This window comes from Gorilla gorilla, chromosome 4 (genome assembly GCF_029281585.2).
Source record: "Gorilla gorilla gorilla isolate KB3781 chromosome 4, NHGRI_mGorGor1-v2.1_pri, whole genome shotgun sequence".
NCBI lineage: Eukaryota > Metazoa > Chordata > Mammalia > Primates > Hominidae > Gorilla > Gorilla gorilla.
Window position 1 is genome coordinate 180,069,970 of NC_073228.2, and position 22,761 is coordinate 180,092,730.

Genomic DNA, 22,761 nt, shown 5'->3' on the forward strand with positions numbered 1-22,761 from the left:
AACCCCTCTGAACTCTAGTTTCCCCATCTGTATGATGGATTGATAACGCCTACCTTATCAGGTCATTGTGAAAATTAAAGATATGGGAAAATACTCAACATGTTCTTAGCACGTAGGTTCTTTCACATTTGCTTCACTTCTTATTTAGCTTTTGTTGTAGGTTATCCTGTGTATTTGACCTTCCAAACAAAGGTCGCTTTTGACTTTATGACTTAAGGTTGGAATATCTCCTACTACTCCCCTGTCCTCCTTGGACCAGAAAAAAAAAAAAAAATCCCACTATGATCCTAGTCATGCGTATGTGGCATTTGGAGAATTTAAGAAGGTATAGAAATTGACAGCTTTGGCAATACTATTGCTTATGTTATACAAGATGTGTAACTTATCAGTGAGGTGAAATGGTAAAGTAATGCTTATCCTTAAAAGCTAAGACTTAAGTCATCTCAGATAAAGCTAATACTCCCGTCTTGACCTCTTCTCTTCACACAATCCTTCAACAGGACTTCATTGACTTAACAAGAGAGACCAGACCAAGGACAAAAGATCGCAGTGGACTGTATGTGATTGACCTGACAAGAGCTGAGGGAGAAAATAGACCTATTGCCACTCTTGACTTAACTTTAGAACCTGTCACTCCTTCCCAGAAGGAGCCAACCAGTCTTCAGACATGTGCCAGCCTCTCTGGCAAAGCGGTGATGGAAGGGCACGTGGACAGAAGCTCTCAGCCTACAGCACGGAGACTCATTAACAGTGATCCTGTAGATTTGGACCTAGTGGAAGAAAACACCTTTGTAGGTCCCCCACCCGCTGCATCCATCAGTGGAGGCTCTGTTTATCCAACAGAGCCTAATTGTAGCTCAGCCACATTCACAGGTAACCTCAACTTCTTGGCAAGCCTACGGCTGTCTTCAGATGTTAGCTCCCTCTCCCCAACAAGCAATAATAGTAGTAGCAGCAGCAGCAGCAGCAGCAGCAATCAAAAAGCACCCCTGCCATGCCCACAGCAAGATGTCTCTCGCCCACCACAGGCCTTGCCGTGCCCCCTGCGACCTTTGCCGTGCCCACCGAGAGCCTCACCATGTCCACCACGAGCCTCCTCATGCCCACCACGAGCCTTGTCATGCCCATCACAAACCATGCAGTGCCAACTACCAGCTCTAACTCACCCACCTCAAGAAGTGCCATGCCCTCGGCAGAATATCCCAGGCCCACCTCAAGACTCTCTGGGCCTACCTCAAGATGTTCCAGGCCCACCTCAAAGCATATTACATCCACAAGATGTGGCATACCTGCAAGACATGCCACGGTCACCAGGAGATGTGCCACGGTCACCAGGAACCATGCCACCATCACCAGATATGCCACAGTCAACAGGAGACATGCTAGGGTCACCAGGAGATGTGCCACAGTCACCAAGTGATGTTTCACCGTCACCAGATGCACCACAGTCACCAGGGGGCATGCCACACTTACCGGGAGATGTGTTACATTCACCTGGAGACATGCCACACTCATCAGGGGACGTGACACACTCACCTAGAGACATCCCTCACTTACCAGGAGACAGGCCTGACTTTACCCAGAATGATGTACAGAACCATGACGTGCCTATGGATATCTCAGCTCTGTCCTCTCCAAGCTGCTCTCCCAGCCCACAGTCTGAAACTCCCTTAGAGAAAGTTCCTTGGCTCTCTGTCATGGAAACCCCAGCCAGAAAAGAAATATCACTGTCAGAGCCTGCCAAACCTGGGTCTGCCCACGTACAATCACGAACACCACAAGGTGGGTTGTACAACAGACCATGCCTGCATAGACTGAAGTACTTCTTACGACCTCCGGTTCATCACCTCTTCTTTCAGACACTAATACCGGATAAAGACACAAGAGAGGTGAGCTAACTAACATCTTCCCCCAGGGATTAGGTGTCCTTTCCCTAGGCCTAGGAGAAGGTCAGTGTGACTGGAGTCCATGCGTGAGAGGACAGGTCAAGCATAAATGAAATTTCTTATCTTTCCTCCACTTGTGAAGACCCATTCAGTGTAGAGGCCCAGATCTGGGTTCAAATTTTAGCCCCACGCTTAAAAACTGTCACTTTACTTTTTTTTTTTTTTTTGAGACCGAGTCTTGCTCTGTCTCCCAGGCTAGAGTGCAGTGGCACAATCTTGGCTCACTGCAGCCTCCGCCTCCCAAGTTCAAGAGTTTCTTCTACCTTAGCCTCCCTAGCAGCTGGGACTACAGATGCATGCCGCCATGCCCGGCTAATTTTTTTTTTTTTTTTTTTTTTTTTTTTTTTGAGACGGAGTCTCGCTCTGTCGCCCAGGCTGGAGTGCGGTGGCGCGATCTCCGCTCACTGCAAGCTCCGCCTCCCGGGTTCACGTCATTCGCTTGCCTCAGCCTCACGAGTAGCTGGGACTATAGGCGCCCGCTACCACGCCCGGCTGATTTTTTGTATTTTTAGTAGAGACGGGGTTTCACAGTGTTAGCCAGAATGGCCTCCATCTCCTGACCTCGTGATCCACCCGCCTCGGCCTCCCAAAGTGCTGGGATTACAGGCGTGAGCCACCGCGCCTGGCACGCCCGGCTAATTTTTTGTATTTTTAGTAGAGACAGGGTTTCATTGTGTTAGCCAGGATGGTCTTGATCTCCTGATCTTGTAATCCACCCGCCTCAGCCTCCCAAAGTGCTAGGATTACAGGCATGAGCCACCGCGCCCAGCAGGGCACTTTACCTTTTTGAGCCTTAGCTTTCCTATCTGTAAAATGGAAGTAATAACATACCTCACAGGGTCATACGTGAAAGTGTCAGGGTGTCAGGCTCATCGTAGGCCTTATGTAAATTCTTATCTTCTAGCTGGATGTGGTGGCATGCACCTGTAATCCCAGCTACTCAGGAGGCTGAGGCAGGAGAATCACCTGAATCTGGGAGGCGGAGGTTGCAGTGAGCTGAGACTGCACCACTGCACTCCAGCCTTGGCCACAGAGCAAGACTCTTGTCTCAAAAAAATAAATAAATGTTTATCTTCAACTTCTATGCTTTTCCCTTCCTGGTGCCCTTATTACAGCTTCTATATCACAGAGATAATAATACTCTATCACTTATGGGCCTCCAAAATTATTACTTGCTGACTTTGGGGGAGGAAATTCAATTTTAAGACATGAGTGGGAATGCTCCTTTCCATTGGTCATCATTGATTTATGAGAAGTAAACTAGATGTGTCAGGGAAAATAACTGGCTAAGTTCCACCATATGAAGTGTTTTTTAGTTATGTACATCCCATCCCCCATATTAAGAAAACCAGCTTGAAACAGTTCAGTGTCAAAAGGTATGCTCTCCTCATTCAAGCAGTGATCCAGGTAGGCAGGAGCCAAGGATTCACACTGATTTGACCTTGGAGAATGATTTTTTTTCTCTTTTTTAAAATTATTACATCTAATATGTTGTATGTCTTCTCCTTCTTTATGCCTCTGCCTGACCACTAGGTCATTCTGTTTTTTTTGAGACAGAGTCTCACCCTGTCACCCAGGCTGGAGTACAGTGGTACGATCTCAGCTCACTCACTGCAACCTCCGCCTCCCAGGTTCAAGCGATTCTCCTGCCACAGCCTCCCGCGTAGCTGGGTTACAGGCGCTCGCTACCACTTCCGGCTTTTTGTACTTTTAGTAGAGACAGGGTTTCACCATGTTGTCCAGGCTTGTCTTGAACTCCTGACCTCAAGTGATCCGCCCACCTCGGCCTCCCAAAGTTCTGGGATTACAGGCGTGAGCCACCGCGCCCGGCCCAGACAGCATTTATTATTGTGAATAATTTGATGTATTTCCTTCCCAGTTGCCTTTTTATACATAGGCATTTTACATATTTTAATAACTGGGATTTTTAACATATACACATTATTTTTGTTGTTTATGGGGAGTAGGGGTTGAGAGGATGGCTCTGAAGTTTACGCCACGTGTGTTTGAAACCGGCTTCTGCCATTTGTTGTATGACAAATGCTTACCCTCCAAATCTCAGTTTCTTTATTTATAAGATAGGAATAATAATAGTATGTATTTCCTAAGATTATTGTAAGAACTAATTGAGGATCAATTAAGTGTTCAGTGCTGGGTGCAGTGGCTCACGCCTGTAACCCCAGCATTTTGGGAGGCTGTGGTAGGTGGATTGCTTGAGCCCAAGAGTTTGAGACAAGCCTGGGCAACATAGTGAAACCCCCTCTATAAAAAATTCAAAAATTAGCTGAATATGGTGGCACACACCTATATCCTAGCTACTCTGGAGGCTGAGGCAGGAGAATGGCGTGAACCCGGGAGGCGGAACTTGCAGTGAGCCAGGATCATGCCACAGTGCTCCAGCGTGGGCGACAGAGCGAGACTCCATCTCAAAAAAAAAAAAAAATTAATTGTTTAAGGCCAGACATGATGGCTCACACCTATAATCCCAGCACTTTGGGAAGCCGAGACAGTCTTGATCACTTGAGTTCACAAGTTCGAGACCAGCCTGGGCAACATGGTGAAACCCCGTCTCTACTAAAAATACAAAAAAAAATTAGCCAGGCGTGGTGGCACATGCCTATAGTCCCAGCTACTTGGGAGGCTGAGGTGGGAGGATGGCTTGAGCCTGGGAGGCAGAGGTTGCAGTGAGCCATGATCATGCCACTGTAGGCCAGCCTGGGTGACAGAGCCAGACTTTATCTCAAAAAAAAAAAAAATTAAGAGCTCCAAATTTATTGTTATTAAACCCTCATATCAAACTTTAAAATTGTTTAATTCTAATTATAAAAGTAATAAGTGTGTTATGGAAAAATTGAAAAATATAGAAGAGCACATAGAGAAAAAATCACCGCTAATTCTACCACCCACATAATAGAAAATCACTTTTCACATATTCTCTCGCAGTCTTTATATACATATTTTTTGGGGGAAGAAGCAACTTAATATTTACTGTTCTCACAAAAAAAAAAATGGAATTCTTCTCCTAACAACAAAATGAATTTAAAACTTCTTTCTTATCTATTTCAGTATCTGATATAGTATCACAGCTATCCCTAAGTCTCTAGTTACCCTCACCCCAAAATCAACCTAGGCTACCTGTTGACCCTTTTGTATTTTTCTGTCTATGCTATATTTTAACATAGATGAAATCATGTTATATGTACAATTTTGAATTCTGATTTTTTAACTTTATATAAGCTTTTTCCCATGTCATTAAAAGTTTTTTAGATAAAGCTCTTTTTTGTCTGTTTGTTTTGATTTGGAGTCTCGCTCCGTCACCTAGGCTGGAGTGCAGTGGCGCCATCTCGGTTCACTGCAGCCTCCACCTTCCGGGTTTAAGCAATTCTCATGTCTCAGCCTTCAAGTAGCTGGGACTACAGTTGCGTGCCACCACGTCTGGCTAATTTTTATATTTTTAGTAGAGACGGGGTTTCACCACGTTGGCCAGACTGCTCTCGAACTCCTGACCTCAAGCAGTTCGCCTGCCTTGGCCTCCCAAAGTGCTGGGATTACAGGCATGAGCCACTGCACCTGTCCTCTTTTTTTTTTTTTAATCATGAAATATTTCAAATGCCTGGAAAACTTTGCTATCTTCAACCTATTCTAGAACCTCTTATTTTTGTATACTATAGAAATCCCGGCTCGGCGCCGTGGCTCACACCTGTAATCCCAGCACTTTGGGAGGCTGAGACGGGCAAATCACGAGGTCAGGAGATCGAGACCATCCTGGCTAACACCGTGAAACCCTGTCTTTACTAAAAATACAAAAGAAAATTAGCCGGGCGTGGTGGTGGGCGCCTGTAGTCCCAGCTACCCTGGAGGCTGAGGCAGGAGAATGGCGTGAACTCGGGAGGCAGAGCTTGCAGTGAGCCGAGATCACGCCACTGCACTCCAGCCTGGGGAACAGAGCAAGACTCCGTCTCAAAAAAAAAAAAAAAAAAAAAAAGAAATCCCTCCTAATTTCCTTCTTTTTAATCTCTACAGAACAAGGGTCAAAAATTAGAACCCATCCCTCATCGAAGACTAAGAATGGTAACAAATACCATTGAAGAGAATTTTCCTCTGGGGACTGTGCAGTTTTTGATGGACTTTGTGTCACCCCAGCATTACCCACCAAGAGAAATCGTGGCTCACATCATCCAGAAAATCTTGCTCAGTGGCTCTGAGACTGTGGATGTCCTAAAGGAGGCCTACATGCTTCTCATGAAAATTCAACAGTATGAACCATAACCTCTGGCTGTTGGCGAATCTTCTAGGGATCTTGGACTCAGGGCATAGCTTTCTCTTGACAGGCTTTTTTAACCTAACAGTTACAGTGGGTGACTTAGTATATTAGTGTTATTTGAATTGCAAATGATAGGAAACCCAGTCCAAACAGACCTTAACTACTGCTAAAAGAGAATTTAATGGCTCGTGTTACTAGAAACTGAGGAGTGAGATGTGACTTGATTCAGTATACAAAAATGGTTACCAGGGTTCATTCTGCAGCTCTACTTCGGTTCTGTTTGGGGCCGCATGTGGTAGCCTCTCAGCCTCAGTTCTGTTTTGGGGCCGCATGTGGTAGCCTCTCAGCCTCAGTTCTGTTTTGGGGCCGCATGTGGTAGCCTCTCAGCCTCAGTTCTGTTTTGAGGCCGCATGTGGTAGCCTCTCAGCCTCAGGCTTTTATGACACTTCCAGTGGGAAAGAGTGTCTGCTTCCTTTATAGTCACCCAAGAGTTCTGAAATTGAGTCTTGCAGGATTTAATTGGCCTAATCAGAGACATGACCATATCTTTGAGCCAATCACCGTGAACTGAGGGGTAGAACAGCACGATTGGCTAAAAAAGCCACATACTTCATTTTGGGGTTCTGGTAGGTAAAACTAGTTGGTTAGGAGTAGTGAAGAGTTGGTTTCTTAAGACAAAATTATAGTACTAAAGCTTTCCAAAAGGGGAGTGGATACTGGGTAGCAAAAAACAATGAAGTTCCACTACTCTCAGATTGACATGGTATGATACCAGAAAGTGAGCAAGAGCATGGAGGATAATGGAGGATAAGAAGAGGCTTCTTCCTTCTATCACCTTCCAGATCCTATCCCTTCTTCCGCTAAATTCTCCATAATTCTAATTGATTTCACTTGACTTTCAGGCTACATCCAGCCAATGCCAAGACAGTGGAGTGGGACTGGAAACTGCTCACCTATGTCATGGAGGAAGAGGTAACAACAATTATAAGATTATATCTTCTGTAGGGGAAGTTTTAACTATAAAGAAAAGTGATACCAGGTGCCATGGCTCACACCTGTAATCCCAGCATTTTGGGAGGCCAAGGCAGGAGGACAGTTTGAGCCCAGGAGTTCAAGGCCAGCCTGGGCAACAAAATGAGACCCTGTCTCTACAAAAATAAAAATAAAATATTTAGCCAGGCATAGTGATGCATGCCTATGGTTCCAGCTACACAGAAGGCTGAGGCAGGAGGATTGCTTGAGCCTAGGAGGTCGAGGCTATAGTGATCCATGATCACAACACTGTACTCCAGCCTCGGTGACAGAGCAAGACCCTGTCTTAAAAGAAAAAAGAAAAGTGACAGTAAATCTGGTAATAAAGTCTACACCATTATTCCCTCCTGATACTCCCACCCCTGCCAGAAAATTCCTGTTGAAATGGTATGTGCTATCTTCCAATTCAAGATTTAGTATATTTACTTATCCCTCTCCTTGAGATCCCATTAAAAATAATAGTAAATGAATAGAGAAAGTTATAAATTCATGGCTATAAAAAAAGGGGAAGGATAGCAGATTTGAATGAAGATTAGGGAGACCTACAGAGAATGTAAGAGTGATGACTGATGAGCTGGGCAGAGAAAGCCACATACATGTAGAGAGGCTACAGCCAAGGAAGGATGAATCTTCACTTTAGAGCACCAGAGAGGTCTTGGATTTAGAAACACAATATCTAATAGAGGGCAGGAGTCAGATGTGGGCTATTGGATATTTATTGAAAGTTTGTGGATGGAACAGCCAACCTCTTCATTGCTGAGGGCAGAAGGATCAGTAGCCAGGTTACCTACCTTCAGGCAAAAAGTCACAGAATGTATTGTCTAAAAAAGTTGAATGAGGCCAGGCGTGGTGGCTCATGCCTGTAATCCCAGCAGTTTGGGAGGCCAAGGCGGGCAGATCACCTGAGGTCAGGAGTTTGAGACCAGCCTGCCCAACATGGAGAAACCCTGTCTCTACTAAAAAATAGAAAATTAGCTGGGTGTGGTGGCACATGCCTGTAATCCCAGCTACTCGGAAGGCTGAGGCAGGAGAATTGCTTGAACCCGGCAGGTGGAGGTTGCAGTGAGCCCAGATCATGCCATTGCACTCTAGCCTGGGCAGCAAGAGCGAAACTCTGTCTCAAAAAAAAAAAAAAAAAAAAAACTTTGAATGAACTCTCTGTAATAAACAAAGACAGCTAGTGCAGAGTTGGTGCTACAGGAAGAAGGTCTTCCACATTCTGACCTTTAAGGATCCCCAAGTTTAATTTAATGGATCCCCAACTTTTTGTCTGCTCACCTAAAGCAATTGGCTAAAACAAATTACTTAGAATTCTGTACTTAGCCAAACTATCAGTTAAGTGTGAGGATACAATTAAGACTTTTCCAGCTATGCAGGAATTTGAAAATATATCCTCATACCCTGTTTCTTAGGAGGTTACCTGAGGTAGTATATCAAAGGAATGAGGAAGTAATCAAAAAAAGGGGGGAGGCATGGGATTCAGGCAACATCAGATTTAATCCAGGAGAGTACTGAAGTCCCAAGATTACAATGAATAGCACACCTAGGAAGCAGTTAGTCCAGATAGGAGTGAAATAACAGAGGGCTTTAAATAGGAACACTCGGGGAGACATCTGCAAGATGGTAGACTAGGAAGCTCCAGGCCCTTGTTACCCCATGGAGACACTGAATTAACAACCATATACAGACCAGAATATCACTGTGAGAACTCTAGAGCCGAATTAAGAAGCTTCAGTGCCCAGGCCAATGCCTAACCAAGAACATAGTCTATCAAAAGTGCTACGAAAGTTTGTGGCATTTTGCATGCCCATGTCCCTCTCCCTCCCCAGCAAAGCATGGTTCAACCAGGAAAAAACCTCCCATACCTTGGCTCTTCCCTTGGGCCAGAAATAAAAGAGTGGACCATGCATGCAATGTACTGACTTGTCTGGGGGCTGCCTGGCCACCCACCTTGGCCTCCCAAGGTGCTGGGATTACAGGCGTGAGCCACCACACCTGTCCTGGAGTGGGAGGCTGAGATGGGAGTATCACCTGAGGTCGGGAGTTCGAGGCCAGCTCAGCCAACATGGTGAAACCCCATCTCTACTAAAAATATAAACATTAGCTGGGTGTGGTGGTGCATGCCTGCAGTCTCAGCTACTTGGGCACAAGAATTGCTTGAACCCAGAAGGTGGAGGTTGCAGTGAGCCAAAATCATGCCACTGCACTCCAGCTTGGGCAACAGAGCAAGACTCTGTCTCAAAAAACAAAACAAGTTATGGGTATACAGTATATAAAGATCTAACTTAAGACGTTGATAATATAAATTGCAGTGGAGTAGTAAAGAAGTAGAGGTTTTTGTATGCAACTGAAGTTGTTAAACTAGATTGTTATAACTTTAAGACATGTTATGTGATCTCATTGGTAACTTCAAGTAAGATATCTATAGAATATACCCAAAAGGAAATGGGAAAGAAATCAAAGCATGTCACTACAAAAAAAATTAATGAAAAATGAAGGAAGGCAGTAACAAAGGAAAGGAGGCCTGAAAAGGCTACAAGACATACAGGAAATAATTAATATGGCCATAGTAAGTTCTTCCCTATCAGTAATTATTTTAAATGCAAATAGATTAAAGTCCCCAATTAAAAGACAGAGATTAGCTGAATGGACTAAAAACCAGGATCCAACTATATGCCATCTACAAGAGTCTCACTTTATATCTTTTCAAATACCAAACTCTTGTGGCCAGGTGCAATGGCTCATGCCTGTAATTCCAGCACTTTGGGAGACCAATGTAGAAGGATTGCTTGAAGTCAGGAGTTCAGGACCAGCCTAGACAACATAGAAAGACTCTTGTCTCTAAAAAAGTTTTTTTAATTAGTAGGCATAGTAACACACACCTGTTGTCCCAGCTACTGTGGAGGTTAAGGTGGGAGGATCCCGTGAGCCCAGGAGTTCTAGATTCCCACCCAACTGCACTCCAGTTGGGTGACATAGCAAGACCCTGTCTCTAAAAAAAGAAAAAGAAATAAAGAAAGACTTGCTGAAAGTGAAAGGATGAGAAAAGATATTCCTCACAAATGGTAATCCAAAGAGAGCAAGGGTGGCTATACTAATATAAGACAAAAAGACTTTAAGTCAAAAACTGTTACAAGTGGCAAAGAAGGACATTATATAATAAAAGGGTCAATTCACCAAGGAGGTATAACAATTACAAATATATATGCACTAAACATCAGACTTCCTAAATATATAAAGCAAACACTGACAGAATTGAAAGAAGAAATAGACAACACAATAATAGTAGGAGATTCAGTACCCCACTTTCAATAATGGATAAAATAACTAGACAGAAAATCAATAAGGAAACAGAGCACTTGAACAATACTATAGGCCACTTAACCGTAGACATACACAGAACATTCCACCCAACAACAGCAGAACACACATTCTTCTCAAGTGTACGTGGAATTTTCTCCAGATAGACCACATGTTGGGCCACAAAACAAGACTTAAACAAAACGTAAAAACATCGATATTATACTAAGTATCTTCCAATCACAATGGGATGAAACTAGAAATCAATAGCAGAATGAAATCTGGAAAACCCACAAATATGTGGCAACTAAACAACACACAACAATGGTTCAGAGAAAAAAAATCTCATGGGAAATTTTAAAATACCCCGAGACAAATTAAAATGGAAATATGACATACGAAAACTTATGGATGCAGCAAAAGCAGCACTAAGAAGTACAGATGTAAATAAATGCTTGCACTGAAAAAGAAAGATCTCAAACCAACAACCTGACTATATCTAAAGTAGGAAAAGAAGAAACTGAACCCAAAGTTAGCAGAGGAAGGTAATAGTAAAGATTAGAGCAGAGATAAATGGAGAATAGGGAAAAAATGAACAAAACTAAGATATGGGGTTTTTAAACATTTCATTTGTTTGTTTTGAGGCAGAGTCTCACTCTGTCACCCAGGCTGGAGCTCAGTAGCACAATTATCGCTTACTGAAACCTTGAACTTCTGGGCTCAAGCTGTCCTCCAGCCTCAGCCTCTCAAGTAGCTGGGAAAACAAGCATGCGTCACCATACTCAGCTAATTTTTTTATTATTTTTTGTAGAGGTGGGAATCTAGCTAAGTTGCCCAGGCTGGTCTTGAACTCTTGGCCTCAAGTGATTCTCCCACCTTTGCCTCCCAGAGTACTAGGATTACAGACATGAGCCACTGCACCCAGCCACAGAGTTGGGTTTTTGAAAAGATCAAAACTGACAAACTCTTAACTAGATTAAAAAAGAGAGAAGATTCAAATTACTAAAATCAGCATTGATAGCTCAGTGATAGAATTTTTAAAAATTACTAAAATCTGAAATGAAAGAGGGGGCATTACAACCAGTGCCACAGAAATAAAAAGGATTATAAGAGAATACTACCAACAATTATACCCCCAATAAACTGGATAACCTAGAATAAATGGAGTAATTCCTAGAAACCTACCAAGATTGACTCATGAAGAAATAAAAAATCTGAACAGAACAATAACTAGTAAGGAGATAGAATCAGTAATCAAAAACCTTTCAACAAAAAAGCCTAGAACAAGGTGGCTTCACTAGTAAATTTGGCCAAACATTTAAATAAAAATTAACACCAATACTCCTCAGACTTTTGCAAAAAACCGGAGAGATAACTTATTTCAGCTTATTCTATGAGGCCAGCATTACCCTGTGATATGGTTTGGCCATGTCCCCACCCAAATCTCATCTTGAATTGTAGCTCCCATAATTCCCACGTGTTATGGGAGGGACCTGGTGGGAGGTAATTGAATCATTGGGGCGGGTTTTCCTGTGCTGTTCTCATAATAGTGAATAAATCTCATAAGATCTGATGATTTTATAAAGGGGAGTTCCCCTACACAAGCTCTCTTGCCTACTGCCATGTAAGACATGACTTTGCTCCTCATTCGCCTTTTGCCATGATTGTGAGGCCTCCCCAGCCATGTGGAACTGTAAGGCAACTAAACCTCTTTCCGTTATAAATTACCCAGTCTAGGGTATGTCTTTATTAGTAGCGTGATACACTCTGATACCAAAGCCAGATCAAAAAAACTACAAGCAGCTGGGTGCAGTGGCTCATGCCTGCAATCCCAGCACTTTGGGAGGCCAAGGTGGGCGGATTGCTTGAGGCCAGGAGTTCAAGACCAGCATGACCAACGTGGTGAAACCCCATCTCTGCTAAAGATAACAAAAATTAACCGAGTATGGTGGCGTGCACCTGAAATCTCAACTACTGAGGAGGCTGAGGCAGGAGAATCACCTGAACCCGGGAGGCAGGGGTTGCAGTGAGGCAAGATGGTGCCACTGCACTCCAACCTGGGCGATAGAGCGAGACTCTGTCTCAAAAAAAGGAAAAGTAAAAAACTACAATAAAACTGCCAACCAATATACCTAATAAATGTTGATGAAGAAATCCTCAACAAAATACTAACAAACTAAAATTCAACAGCACATTAAAAGGATATGCAGTCATCCTTTGGTTGACTACATGGGGGGACTGGTTCCAGGACCTCCCTTGGATACCAAAATTTGCAGATGTTCAAATCCCATATAACCTATGCACATCCTCTTATATACTTCAAATCATCTGTAGATTACTTATGATACCTAATACAATGTAAATTATATATAAATAGTTGTTATACTGCATTGTTTAAGGAATGATGACAAGAAAGAACATTTGTACATATTCAGTGTAGATGTAAATTTTTTTTCAATTATTTTCAAATCTCAGTTGGTTGAATCCATGGATGCAGAACCCACAGATACAGAGAGCCAACTGTAAACCATGAACATGTGGGATTTATTCCTGGATGGTTTAACATATGAAAGTAAATGTGATACACCATATTACAGAATGAAGGAGAAAAAACACACAATCACCTCAATTAATGCAGAAAACACATTTGACAAAATTCAACACCCTTTCTTGATAAAGACACTCAAACTAGAAATAAAAGAAAACTACCTCAACATAATAAAGGCCATATGTGAAAAGCCCACAGTTGGCATCATACTGAATGGTGAAAAACTGAAAGATTTTCCTCTAAGATCAGATGTGCCTGCTCTTGCCACTTCTATTCAACATAGTACCTCAAGACCTAGACAGAGCAGTTAGTCAAGAAAAAGAAATAAAAGGCATCCAAATTAGAAAGGGAGAAGTAAAATATCTTTGTTCACAGGTGACATGATCTTATATGTAGAAAATCCTAAAATTCCACCAAAAAAACTAGTAAATGAAATAAGTGAATTCAGCAAAACAGCAGTATATAAAACCAGCTCACAAAACTCAGTTGCATTTTTGTTAAACCAACAATGAAAAATCTGAAAAGGAAATAACACAATTTCATTTACAATATCATCAAAAAGAATAAAATACTCAGGCATAAACCTAACCAAGGAGGTGAAAGATTTGTATACTGAAAACTACAAAATGTTGTGGAAAGAAATTAGACACCAATAAATGGTAAGGCTTCCTATATTCATGGAGTGGAAGACTTAATATGGTTAAGATGTCAGTACTACCCAAAGTGATCTACAGGTTCAACACAATTCCCATCAAAATCCCAACAGCATTTCTTTTTTTTTGTAGAAATAGTAAATTCCATCCTAAATTTCATGTTGAATCCCAAGAGACACCAACTTTTAGTCTTTCAGAAGTTGATGTCTTTAGCCGGGCATGATGGTGGGCACCTGTAATCTCAGCTACCCAGGAGGCTGAGTCCAGAGAATTGCTTGAACTCGGGAGGCAGAGGTTGCAGTGAGCTGAGATCACGCCACTGCATTCCAGTGTGGGTGACAGAGTGAGACTCTGTCTTTAAAAAAAAAAAAAAAAAAGTTGGTATCTTGCAAAGGACACCAAATAGCCAAAGCAATTTTTTTTTTTTTTTTTTTGAGACGGAGTTCAGCTCTTACTGCCCAGGCTACAGTGCGATGGCGCAATCTCAGCTCACTACAACCTCCGCCTCCTGGGTTTAAGCGATGCCTCAGCCTCCCAAGTAGCTGGTATTACAGGCATGCACCACCATGCCTGGCTAATTTTGTATTTTTAATAGAGACGGGTTTCTCCATGTTGATGAGGCTGGTCTCAAACTCCCGACCTCAGATGATCCGCCCACCTCGGCCTCCCAAAGTGCTGGGATTACAGGCGTGAGCCACCATGCCCGGCCAGTCAAAGCAATCTTGAAATAAAAAGAACAAAGTTGGAGTTCTCACACTTCATGACTGTAAAATATAAAGCTACAGTAATCAAAACAGTGTGGTACAAGAAAGAAGATAGACATATGGAATAGAGAGCCCAGAAATAAACCTTTGGGTACATGGTCAAGTGATCTTCATTAAGGGTGCTAAGACTACTCAGTGGTGAAAAGACAGTCTCTGAATGTCATAGGAAAAAGTGGATATCCACTTGCAAAAGAATGAAGTTGGACTCTGAACATATAAAAATTAACTTAAAATGCATTAAAGACCTGAATATAAGACCCAAATCTATAAAATTCATTGAAGAAATCATGGGGCAAAGCTTCATGACATTGGATTTGGCAATTGATTTCTTGAATATTACACCATAAACACAGGCAGCAAAAACAAAAATAGACAAATAATACTGCATCAAACTTCAGAACTTCTGTGCATCAACAGAGTGAGCAATAAAAATAGAAAATACAAAATAGAGTGAAAAGGCAGCTTATGGGATGGGAGAAAATAGTTATAAATCATATATCTGATGAGGGTTAATATCCAGAATATATAAAGAACTCCAGCAACTCAACAACAAATGAATAACCCAATTTAAAAATGGGCAGAGGACTTATATAGACATTTCTCCAAAGATGATATGGAAATGGCCAACAAACTTCTGAAAAGATACTCAATATAACTAGTCATTAGAGGTATGCAAATCAAAACCACAATGCAATGTCACCTCATACCAATTAGAATGGCCACTATTTTTTAAAAAAACAAAAAATAAGTGTGGGCAAGAATTTGGAGAAATTAGAACCTTTGTGCACTCTTGGTGGGATTGTAAAGTGGTGCAACTGCTATGGAAAACAGTGAGGGAGTGTGAAATGGGAAGTTGTTCAATGGATATAGAGTTTCAGTTTTGCAAGATTAAAAGTTCTGGGGCTCTTTTACAGGACTGTGAATATACTTAACACTACTGAACTGTACACTTAAAAATGTTTACTTTAGTAAATGTAATGATAATGTGGTTTTTATAACAATTTTTTTTTTGACACAGAGTCTTGCTCTGTTGCCCAGGCTGGAGTGCAGTGGCGTGATCTCAGCTCACTTCAAGCTCCGCCTCCTGGGTTCACACCATTCTCCTGCCTCAGCCTCCCTAGTAGCTGGGACTACAGGCGCCCGCCACCACGCCTGGCTAATTTTTTGTATTTTTAGTGGAGACGGGGTTTCACTGTGTTAGCCAGGATGGTCGTGATCTCCTGACCTCATGATCCGCCTGCCTCGGCCTCCCAAAGTGCTGGGATTACAGGTTGTAAGCCACCACGCCTGGCCTTTATCACAATTTTTAAACTTTTGTTAAAAGAAAACAGACAATAGTAAACATTGCCAAGAATGTGGAGAACATAAGTCTCATAAATTGCTGATGAGAATATAAATAGTACAGGCACTCTGGAAAATGGTTTGACAGTTTCTTTAAAAGTTGAACATAAATTTATTTGCCCTATCTATTCCAATTCTAGATATAGACCCAACAAAAATGAAAACCTCTGTCAGCCAAAGACATACATTCACATGTTCAAAGCAGTGTTATGCATAATAGCCAAAATGTGGAAATAACCCAAATGTCCATCAGCTGGTGAATGGATAAACAAAATGAAATACTATTCAGTAATTAAAAGCAATGAGCTGGGCCAAGATGGCAGTGCAGGTGGTGCAGGCGGTGCAGGCAGTTCATCTAGAGTCTGACACTTTCCTTGTTTGTCTCAACCATGCTCTGAGCACAGAGAAGGAGGAGGTGATGGGGCTGTGGATAGGGGAGTTGAACGATGATACAAGGAGTGACTCCAAATTTGCATATACTGGAACTGAAATGCGCACAGTTGCTGAAAAGGTTGATGCCGTCAGAATTGTTCACATTCATTCTGTCATCATCTTAACGACGTTCTGATAAGAGGAAGGACCGAGTAGAAATTTCTCCAGGGCAGCTGTCTGCAGCTTCAACAGAGGCAGAGAGGTTGGCTGAACTGACAGGCCACCCCATGAGAGTTGTGGGCTGGTATCATTCCCACCCTCATATAACTGTTTGGCCTTCACATGTTGATGTTCGCACACAAGCCATGTACCAGATGATGGATCAAGGCTTTGTAGGACTTATTTTTTCCTGTTTCATAGAAGATAAGAACACAAGGGCTGGCCGGGTACTCTACACTTGCTTCCAATCCATACAGGCCCAAAAGAGTTCAGAGTCCCTTCATGGTCCACAAGACTTCTGGAGCTCCAGCCAGCACATCTCCATTGAGGGCCAGAAGGAAGAGGAAAGGTATGAGAGAATCGAAATCCCAATCCATATTGTACCTCATGTCACTATCGGGAAAGCGTGCCTTGAATCAGCAGTAGAGCTGCCCAAGATCCTGTGCCAGGAGGAGCAGGATGCATATTGGAGGATCCACAGCCTTACACATCTGGACTCAGTTACCAAGATCCATAATGGCTCAGTGTTTACCAAGAATCTGTGCAGTCAGATGTCGGCAGTCAGCGGGCCTCTTCTACAGTGGTTGGAGGACAGACTGGAGCAAAACCAACAGCATTTGCAGGAATTGCAACAAGAAAAGGAAGAGCTTATGCAAGAACTTTCTTCTCTGGAATAAAGCAGGAGACAAAATGGAGAAAGATGAAAATATCCAGTGTAAAGTTACTTAAGCTAAATCAATTTTGAAGAAGAAAAACTTGGAGGACTCACATTACCTGACTTCAAGACTTACTATAAAGCTGTAGTAATCAAGATAGATGGTATTGGCAGAGGAACAGACACGTAGATCAATGGAACAGATGAGAGAACCCAGAAATAAACCCATATAAATATGCTCAACTGATTTTGAAAAAGTGCAAAAGCAATTCAATGAAGGAAGAATAGCCTTTCTGACAAATTATGCTGGAGCGATTAGACACCCATAGCAAGGAGAAAAAAGAACCTCTACTTAAACCTCACATCTTATATAAAATTTAACTCAAAATGTATAATGGACTTAAATGCAATACATAAAACTATACAACTTTGAAAAAAGCCACAGGAGAAAAATCTTCAGGATCTTGGGCTAGGTGACAAGTTCTTGGACTTTGCCCCAAAAGCATATCCGTAAAAGATAAAAACGGGTATATTGGACTTCTTCAAAATTTAAAAACTTGTGATTTAAGAAGAGGAAAAGATAAACTACAGATTGAAATGAATTTGCAAACCATATATCTGATCAATTTGGAATATATAAAGTGTGCTAAAAACTCAACTGAAGTCAGGCATGGTAGCTCATGCTTGTAATCTCACCACTTTGGGAGGCCAAGATGGGAGGAGTGCTTGAGGTTAGGGGTTCCAGACCAGCCTGGCAACATAGTGAGACTCTGTCTCTACAAAAAAATTTTTTTTAAAAATTAGCTGGGCACCATGACACACACCAGTAGTCCCAGCTACTAGGGAGGCAGGAGGATCACTTGAGCCCAGGAGTTTGAGGCTGCGGTGAGCTATGATCACACCACCACACTCCAACCTGTGTAACAGAGTGAGGCCTTGTCTCAAAAAAAAAAAAGGCCACAAAAACTCAACAATAAAAACAAACAGTCCAATTAGAAAATGGGCAAAAGACGTGAATAGATGTTTCACTGAAGAGGATCTGTAGGTGGCAAGTAAGCATATGAAAAGCTGTTAAACTCCATAAGTCATCAGGGAATGCAAATTGAAACCACAGTGAGGCTATGACTTACTTATCTGAATGGCTAAAGAAAAAATAGTAAAAATACCAAATACTAATGAGGATACAAACTGGATATGTTATACATTGCTGACAGGAATGTAAAATGGTACAGCCACTCTGGAAAAGAGTTTATAAATTTCTTATCGAGTTAAGCATAATTTTTTAATCAAGTTAAACATAAGACCCAGCAGTTGTGCTCCTGGACATTCATTCCAGAGAAATGAAAACCTACATTGTACTTGTACCCAAATATTCATAGGAGCTTTATTTGTAATAGCCCCAAACTGGAAACAACCCAGATGTCCTACAACAGGTACGTGGTTAAACAAACCATCCATAACTTGGAATACTACTCTGGAATGAAAAGGAACTAACTGTTGAAACAAGAACTTGGTTGTACCTCAGGGGTATTATGGTGAACAAAAAAAGCCAGTCTCAAGTGGTCACATAATGTATGATTGCATTTATATAACATTCTTGAGGTGACAAAATTATTGAAATGAAGAACAGATTAATGGTTGCCAGGGATAGGGACTGGAGGAGGTATGGGGTATGTATGACTATAAAGGGATGACGCAAGGAGTTCCTTTGTGCTGATGGAACAGTTCTATATGATTATGATGATTATGATGTTGATTATAACATTTGATTATGAGGTTAAGCACATGAGTCTTTACCTGTGCTGAAGTTGTATGGACCTACATACACACAAATGAATGCATGTAAAATCTGGTGATAATGAATAAAGTCTGTAGTCTAGATAGCAAAAAATAAAAATAAAAAATAAAAAAATAAGCAATGAGCTATTGATGCATACCATTAATATGGGCAGACGTTAAAAAAAATAAGCTAAGTGAAAGAAACCACTCACAAAACATTACGTATTATATGATTCTATTTCTAAGAAATGTTTAGAAAAGGCAGATCTAGAGAGACAGAAAGCAGATGAGTGGTTGCCTTGGCCTAATGATTGGAAAGGGAACTGTAAGTGCCCATGAGGGATCTTTTGGGGTAATGGAAATGTTCTAAAAAGTAGATTATGGTAATGTTTGCACAACTCAGTAGGTTTACTACAAATCATTGAATTGTACTTTTAAAATGGCTGAATTTTATGGTATGCTAATAAAGTTGTTTTATTTATTTATTTTTGAGACAGGGTCTCTTGCTCTGTCACCCAGGCTGGAGTGCAGTGGCATGATCATAGCTCATTGCAGCCATGACCTCTTGAACTCAAGTGATCCTCCTGCCTCAGCCTCCTAAGTAGCTAGGACTACAGGCACATGCTATCACGCCTGGATAATTTTTTTATTTTTATTTTTGTAGAGATGGGGGTCTCACTATGTTTCCGGGGCTGGTCTTGTTTCCTGGCCTCAAATGATCCTCCCACCTCAGCCTCCCAGAGTTCTGAGATCACAGGCATGAATGACTATGCCCAGCCCACATTATTTAAAAAAAGAAAAAGAGAAAGAATTATTTGGGGAAAATAGGTATTCTCAAGATTCAGCACTATTCTTGAGTTGAAAGAGATATAATTACAGGTAGTTAAAGGAGGGGAGAAAAAAACAAAACTCTAGAAAAACAAAAAAAACTTCACAAGAAAGGAATGATTTTCTTAGTATACTATATGGATTTACTAAAAGTAGTTAGTAAAAGTATTTAGTAAATACTTTTAACAGAATCCTGACACTGTAAACACTATGTAGTTATAACATTTAGAATCAATTTATATACAAAGCATAGGAGACAATTTTATTAGCCTTGATGATGTAAAACGGAAAGTATAGAAGATAAAGTTTGGGAGATGAAAAGGGACAGGACCTCTGAAAATAGCAGGGCTGGTGTAACATCCTTATCTTCCAAAATGGGGAGTCAAGAGATACTGTCTATAGATGATGGAAATACACTTCTTTTAGGAAGAGAAGAGGTGGGGGATTGGCCTAAGTAAATTCTTATCTAGCATAGCAGAAACCAATAGATAATGTCTACAGTTGATAAATCAAGAAATCATAATAAAAGCCTATTTCTTTAGAGATGTTTATGGTGACTTCTAGGAGAATGAGTTAAAAATTATTCTAGGATACTGGAGAAGACAAGTAGTGGTGGAGAGTGGAGTCAGTAGAAGACTTTCTTTTTATCAAAAATCTAGCACAAGGCCAGGCGCAGTGGCTCACGCCTATAATCCCAACACTTTGGGAGACCGATGCAGGTGGATCACCTGAGGTCAGGAGTTCAAGACCAGCCTCACCATTATGGTGAAACCCTGTCTCTACTAAAAATACAAAAATTAGCCAGGCCTGGTGGCAGGCACCTATAATCCCAGCTACTTGGGAGGCTGAGTCTGGAGAATTGCTTGAGCCTGGGAGGCAGAGGTTACAGTGAGCCAAGATCGCGCCACTGCATTCCAGCCTGGGTGACAGACCAAGACTCCATCTCAAAAAAAAAAAAAAAAAAAAAAAAATCTAGCACAGGTACATGATTTTTTAAAAAAGCATTTGCATCAGTTATCAAGGATTAGAGAAAAATAAACACCTTTGGAAGACAAAGATATTGTCACCTCCTCCCAAAAAAGAAAGAAATGATATGTATTCAGAATGGTCACTTAGTTTCCTACTGACTGAATCATATCCTGGTCCATTAGTTTATGTTCTGAGAAAATATACCTATTCTCTGGAGTTCGGAGGTTTCCACATAGTCCAGAAATAGTTTGGTACCTTCTGGTTCTTTAAAGTTTGAAGCCTAAGCTCCCAGCACTTGTCTGGTAGTAAAGGGAAAACAACAAATTGTGCATGCTTGCCTACTATGTGACAGGTACTTAACACTGTCTTTGGTAAGGTTAGAATTATCCCCATGTAAACTAGAAGGACAGTAAGTCCTAGAGGGCTTAAATAAAGGACAGAGCTAGGTCTAAAACAAACAGCAACAAAAACTGAATGCTGCGTGCCTCCAAAGCCCATGCTCTTTAACTGTTTGTCAGTTAGGATCATTTCACCTGTAACAGAATACCCAACTCAGGCTTGGCCCAACAGTCAAGTTGAGCCAAGCCAACAGACTTGGCTCAATCAGCTCGCATGACTGGAAGTTCATCAGTAGAGTGGACATCATGGTGGTTTGATCTAGCAGCACAGGAGTCATTAAAGAACCAGTTTCTCTTTCTCTGTTTTGCCATCCGTAGTTTTGGGTATATCCTGAGGTTGATAGGTTCAGTGAGAGAGAGAGATTGACTTCCCATGGCTGCCTCTTAAGTGAAATGATCTACAATCCTAGAGATTCCAGTAGATATCTGATTGCAGCTTAGGTGTTAGAAAATTATAATTATCTGCAGATGCCTAGATCCTTTGAACAAGTAATAATACTTAAAAAATGGTTTCTGAAACCTTATAAGGTATGATTTTTTTCAGCAGTCGCCCTATTTGTCCTCTCTCATAATGACCCAGACTACCTGCCCTCTCCTAGGAGCCTCTCTTTTAAGCACAGGCATACTTGTTGATGCATGGCCTTCTCTTGGGCTTAGTATTTATGAGAGCCCAATGTTGACTGTCATCCAGGAGACTGAGAAGAAAGACTGACTTCTCATTCTTTTTCCCACAGGGACAAACTCTGCCTGGGCGAGTCCTTTTCCTGCGTTATGTCGTTCAGACCCTAGAAGATGACTTCCAGCAGACCCTGAGGAGGCAACGGCAGCACCTGCAGCAATCCATTGCAAACATGGTGCTGTCCTGTGACAAGCAGCCCCACAATGTCAGGTAAGCAGCCACCTGAGCCCTCAGATGAGAAGAGGTAAGGGATTATAGGTGGGCAGCTGCTGAAGGCCAGAATATCAGCCAGGTGAGGTTTTCTAGTCAGTAGATAGTGTAATAGGGCTAATTATTAAAACTATAGATAGACCAGGTGCAGTGATTCACACCTGTAATCCCAGTACTTTGGGAGGCCGAGGTGGGCGGATCACTTGAGGTCAGGAGTTCGAAACCAGCCTGGCCAACATGGCAAAACCACATCTCTACTAAAAATATACAAATTAGCAGGGTGTGGTGGTGTATGCCTGTAATTCCAGCTACGTGGGAGGCTGAGGTGGGAGAATCACTTGAACCCAGGAGGCAGAGGTTGCAGTGAGCCGAGATTGCGCCACTGTACTCCAGCCTGGGTGACAGAGCAAGACTCCGTCTCAAAAATAATTAATTAATTTTTAAAAATAAAACTATAGCTAATCATAAAAGAAACCCCTCCTGATAATCATAAAAGAAACCAACAATGTGGCAGGCACCACATAGCTTGAGTGAGTTTTCTCTCAAGACCAACAGACTTCCTTTGGTCTATTTCAATATTGTCCAAACAACCTTGTGAGATCTAGGGGAAAGCCTTATATAAAACTTTTCAGTTTTTATTAACCTACATTTATTCCTATCCCCCGATGAACCTCAGTATAAATCTCATTTGTCACTACTAGTTTCTGGAAAGTAATATCTATAACAATAGGTCATGTAGCTGACAATAAGGTACATTAGATAGTAAGCATGTGTTCTTTTTTGCAGAATCAGAGTCAGAGTTTC

The 22,761-nt window shown here is 41.7% G+C and overlaps 2 protein-coding genes across 6 annotated transcripts in view; both read left to right on the forward strand.

Moving 5' to 3' along the window:
- SIMC1 (SUMO interacting motifs containing 1) overlaps positions 1-22,761 on the forward strand; it is a 103,472-nt gene that overhangs the window by 49,277 nt on the left and 31,434 nt on the right. For 3 of the 5 annotated variants that reach the window (XM_031010987.3, XM_063706985.1, XM_055386304.2), the window contains exons 2-5: positions 501-1,889; positions 5,970-6,202; positions 7,113-7,182; positions 21,803-21,957. In XM_031010987.3, the coding sequence (XP_030866847.3) occupies positions 501-1,889; positions 5,970-6,202; positions 7,113-7,182; positions 21,803-21,957 (1,847 nt within the window). Of the gene's footprint in view, positions 1-500; positions 1,890-5,969; positions 6,203-7,112; positions 7,183-21,220; positions 21,597-21,802; positions 21,958-22,761 lie in introns of those variants that run through there. The other 2 variants (XM_063706986.1, XM_055386305.2) reach the window with 2 other exon arrangements.
- On the forward strand, positions 15,806-17,472 carry LOC101140265 (lys-63-specific deubiquitinase BRCC36-like). Its single transcript, XM_055386306.2, is given in 2 exon segments — positions 15,806-16,404; positions 16,406-17,472. Coding segments are annotated over 2 exon segments (966 nt in total). The 5' UTR covers positions 15,806-16,149; the 3' UTR covers positions 17,117-17,472.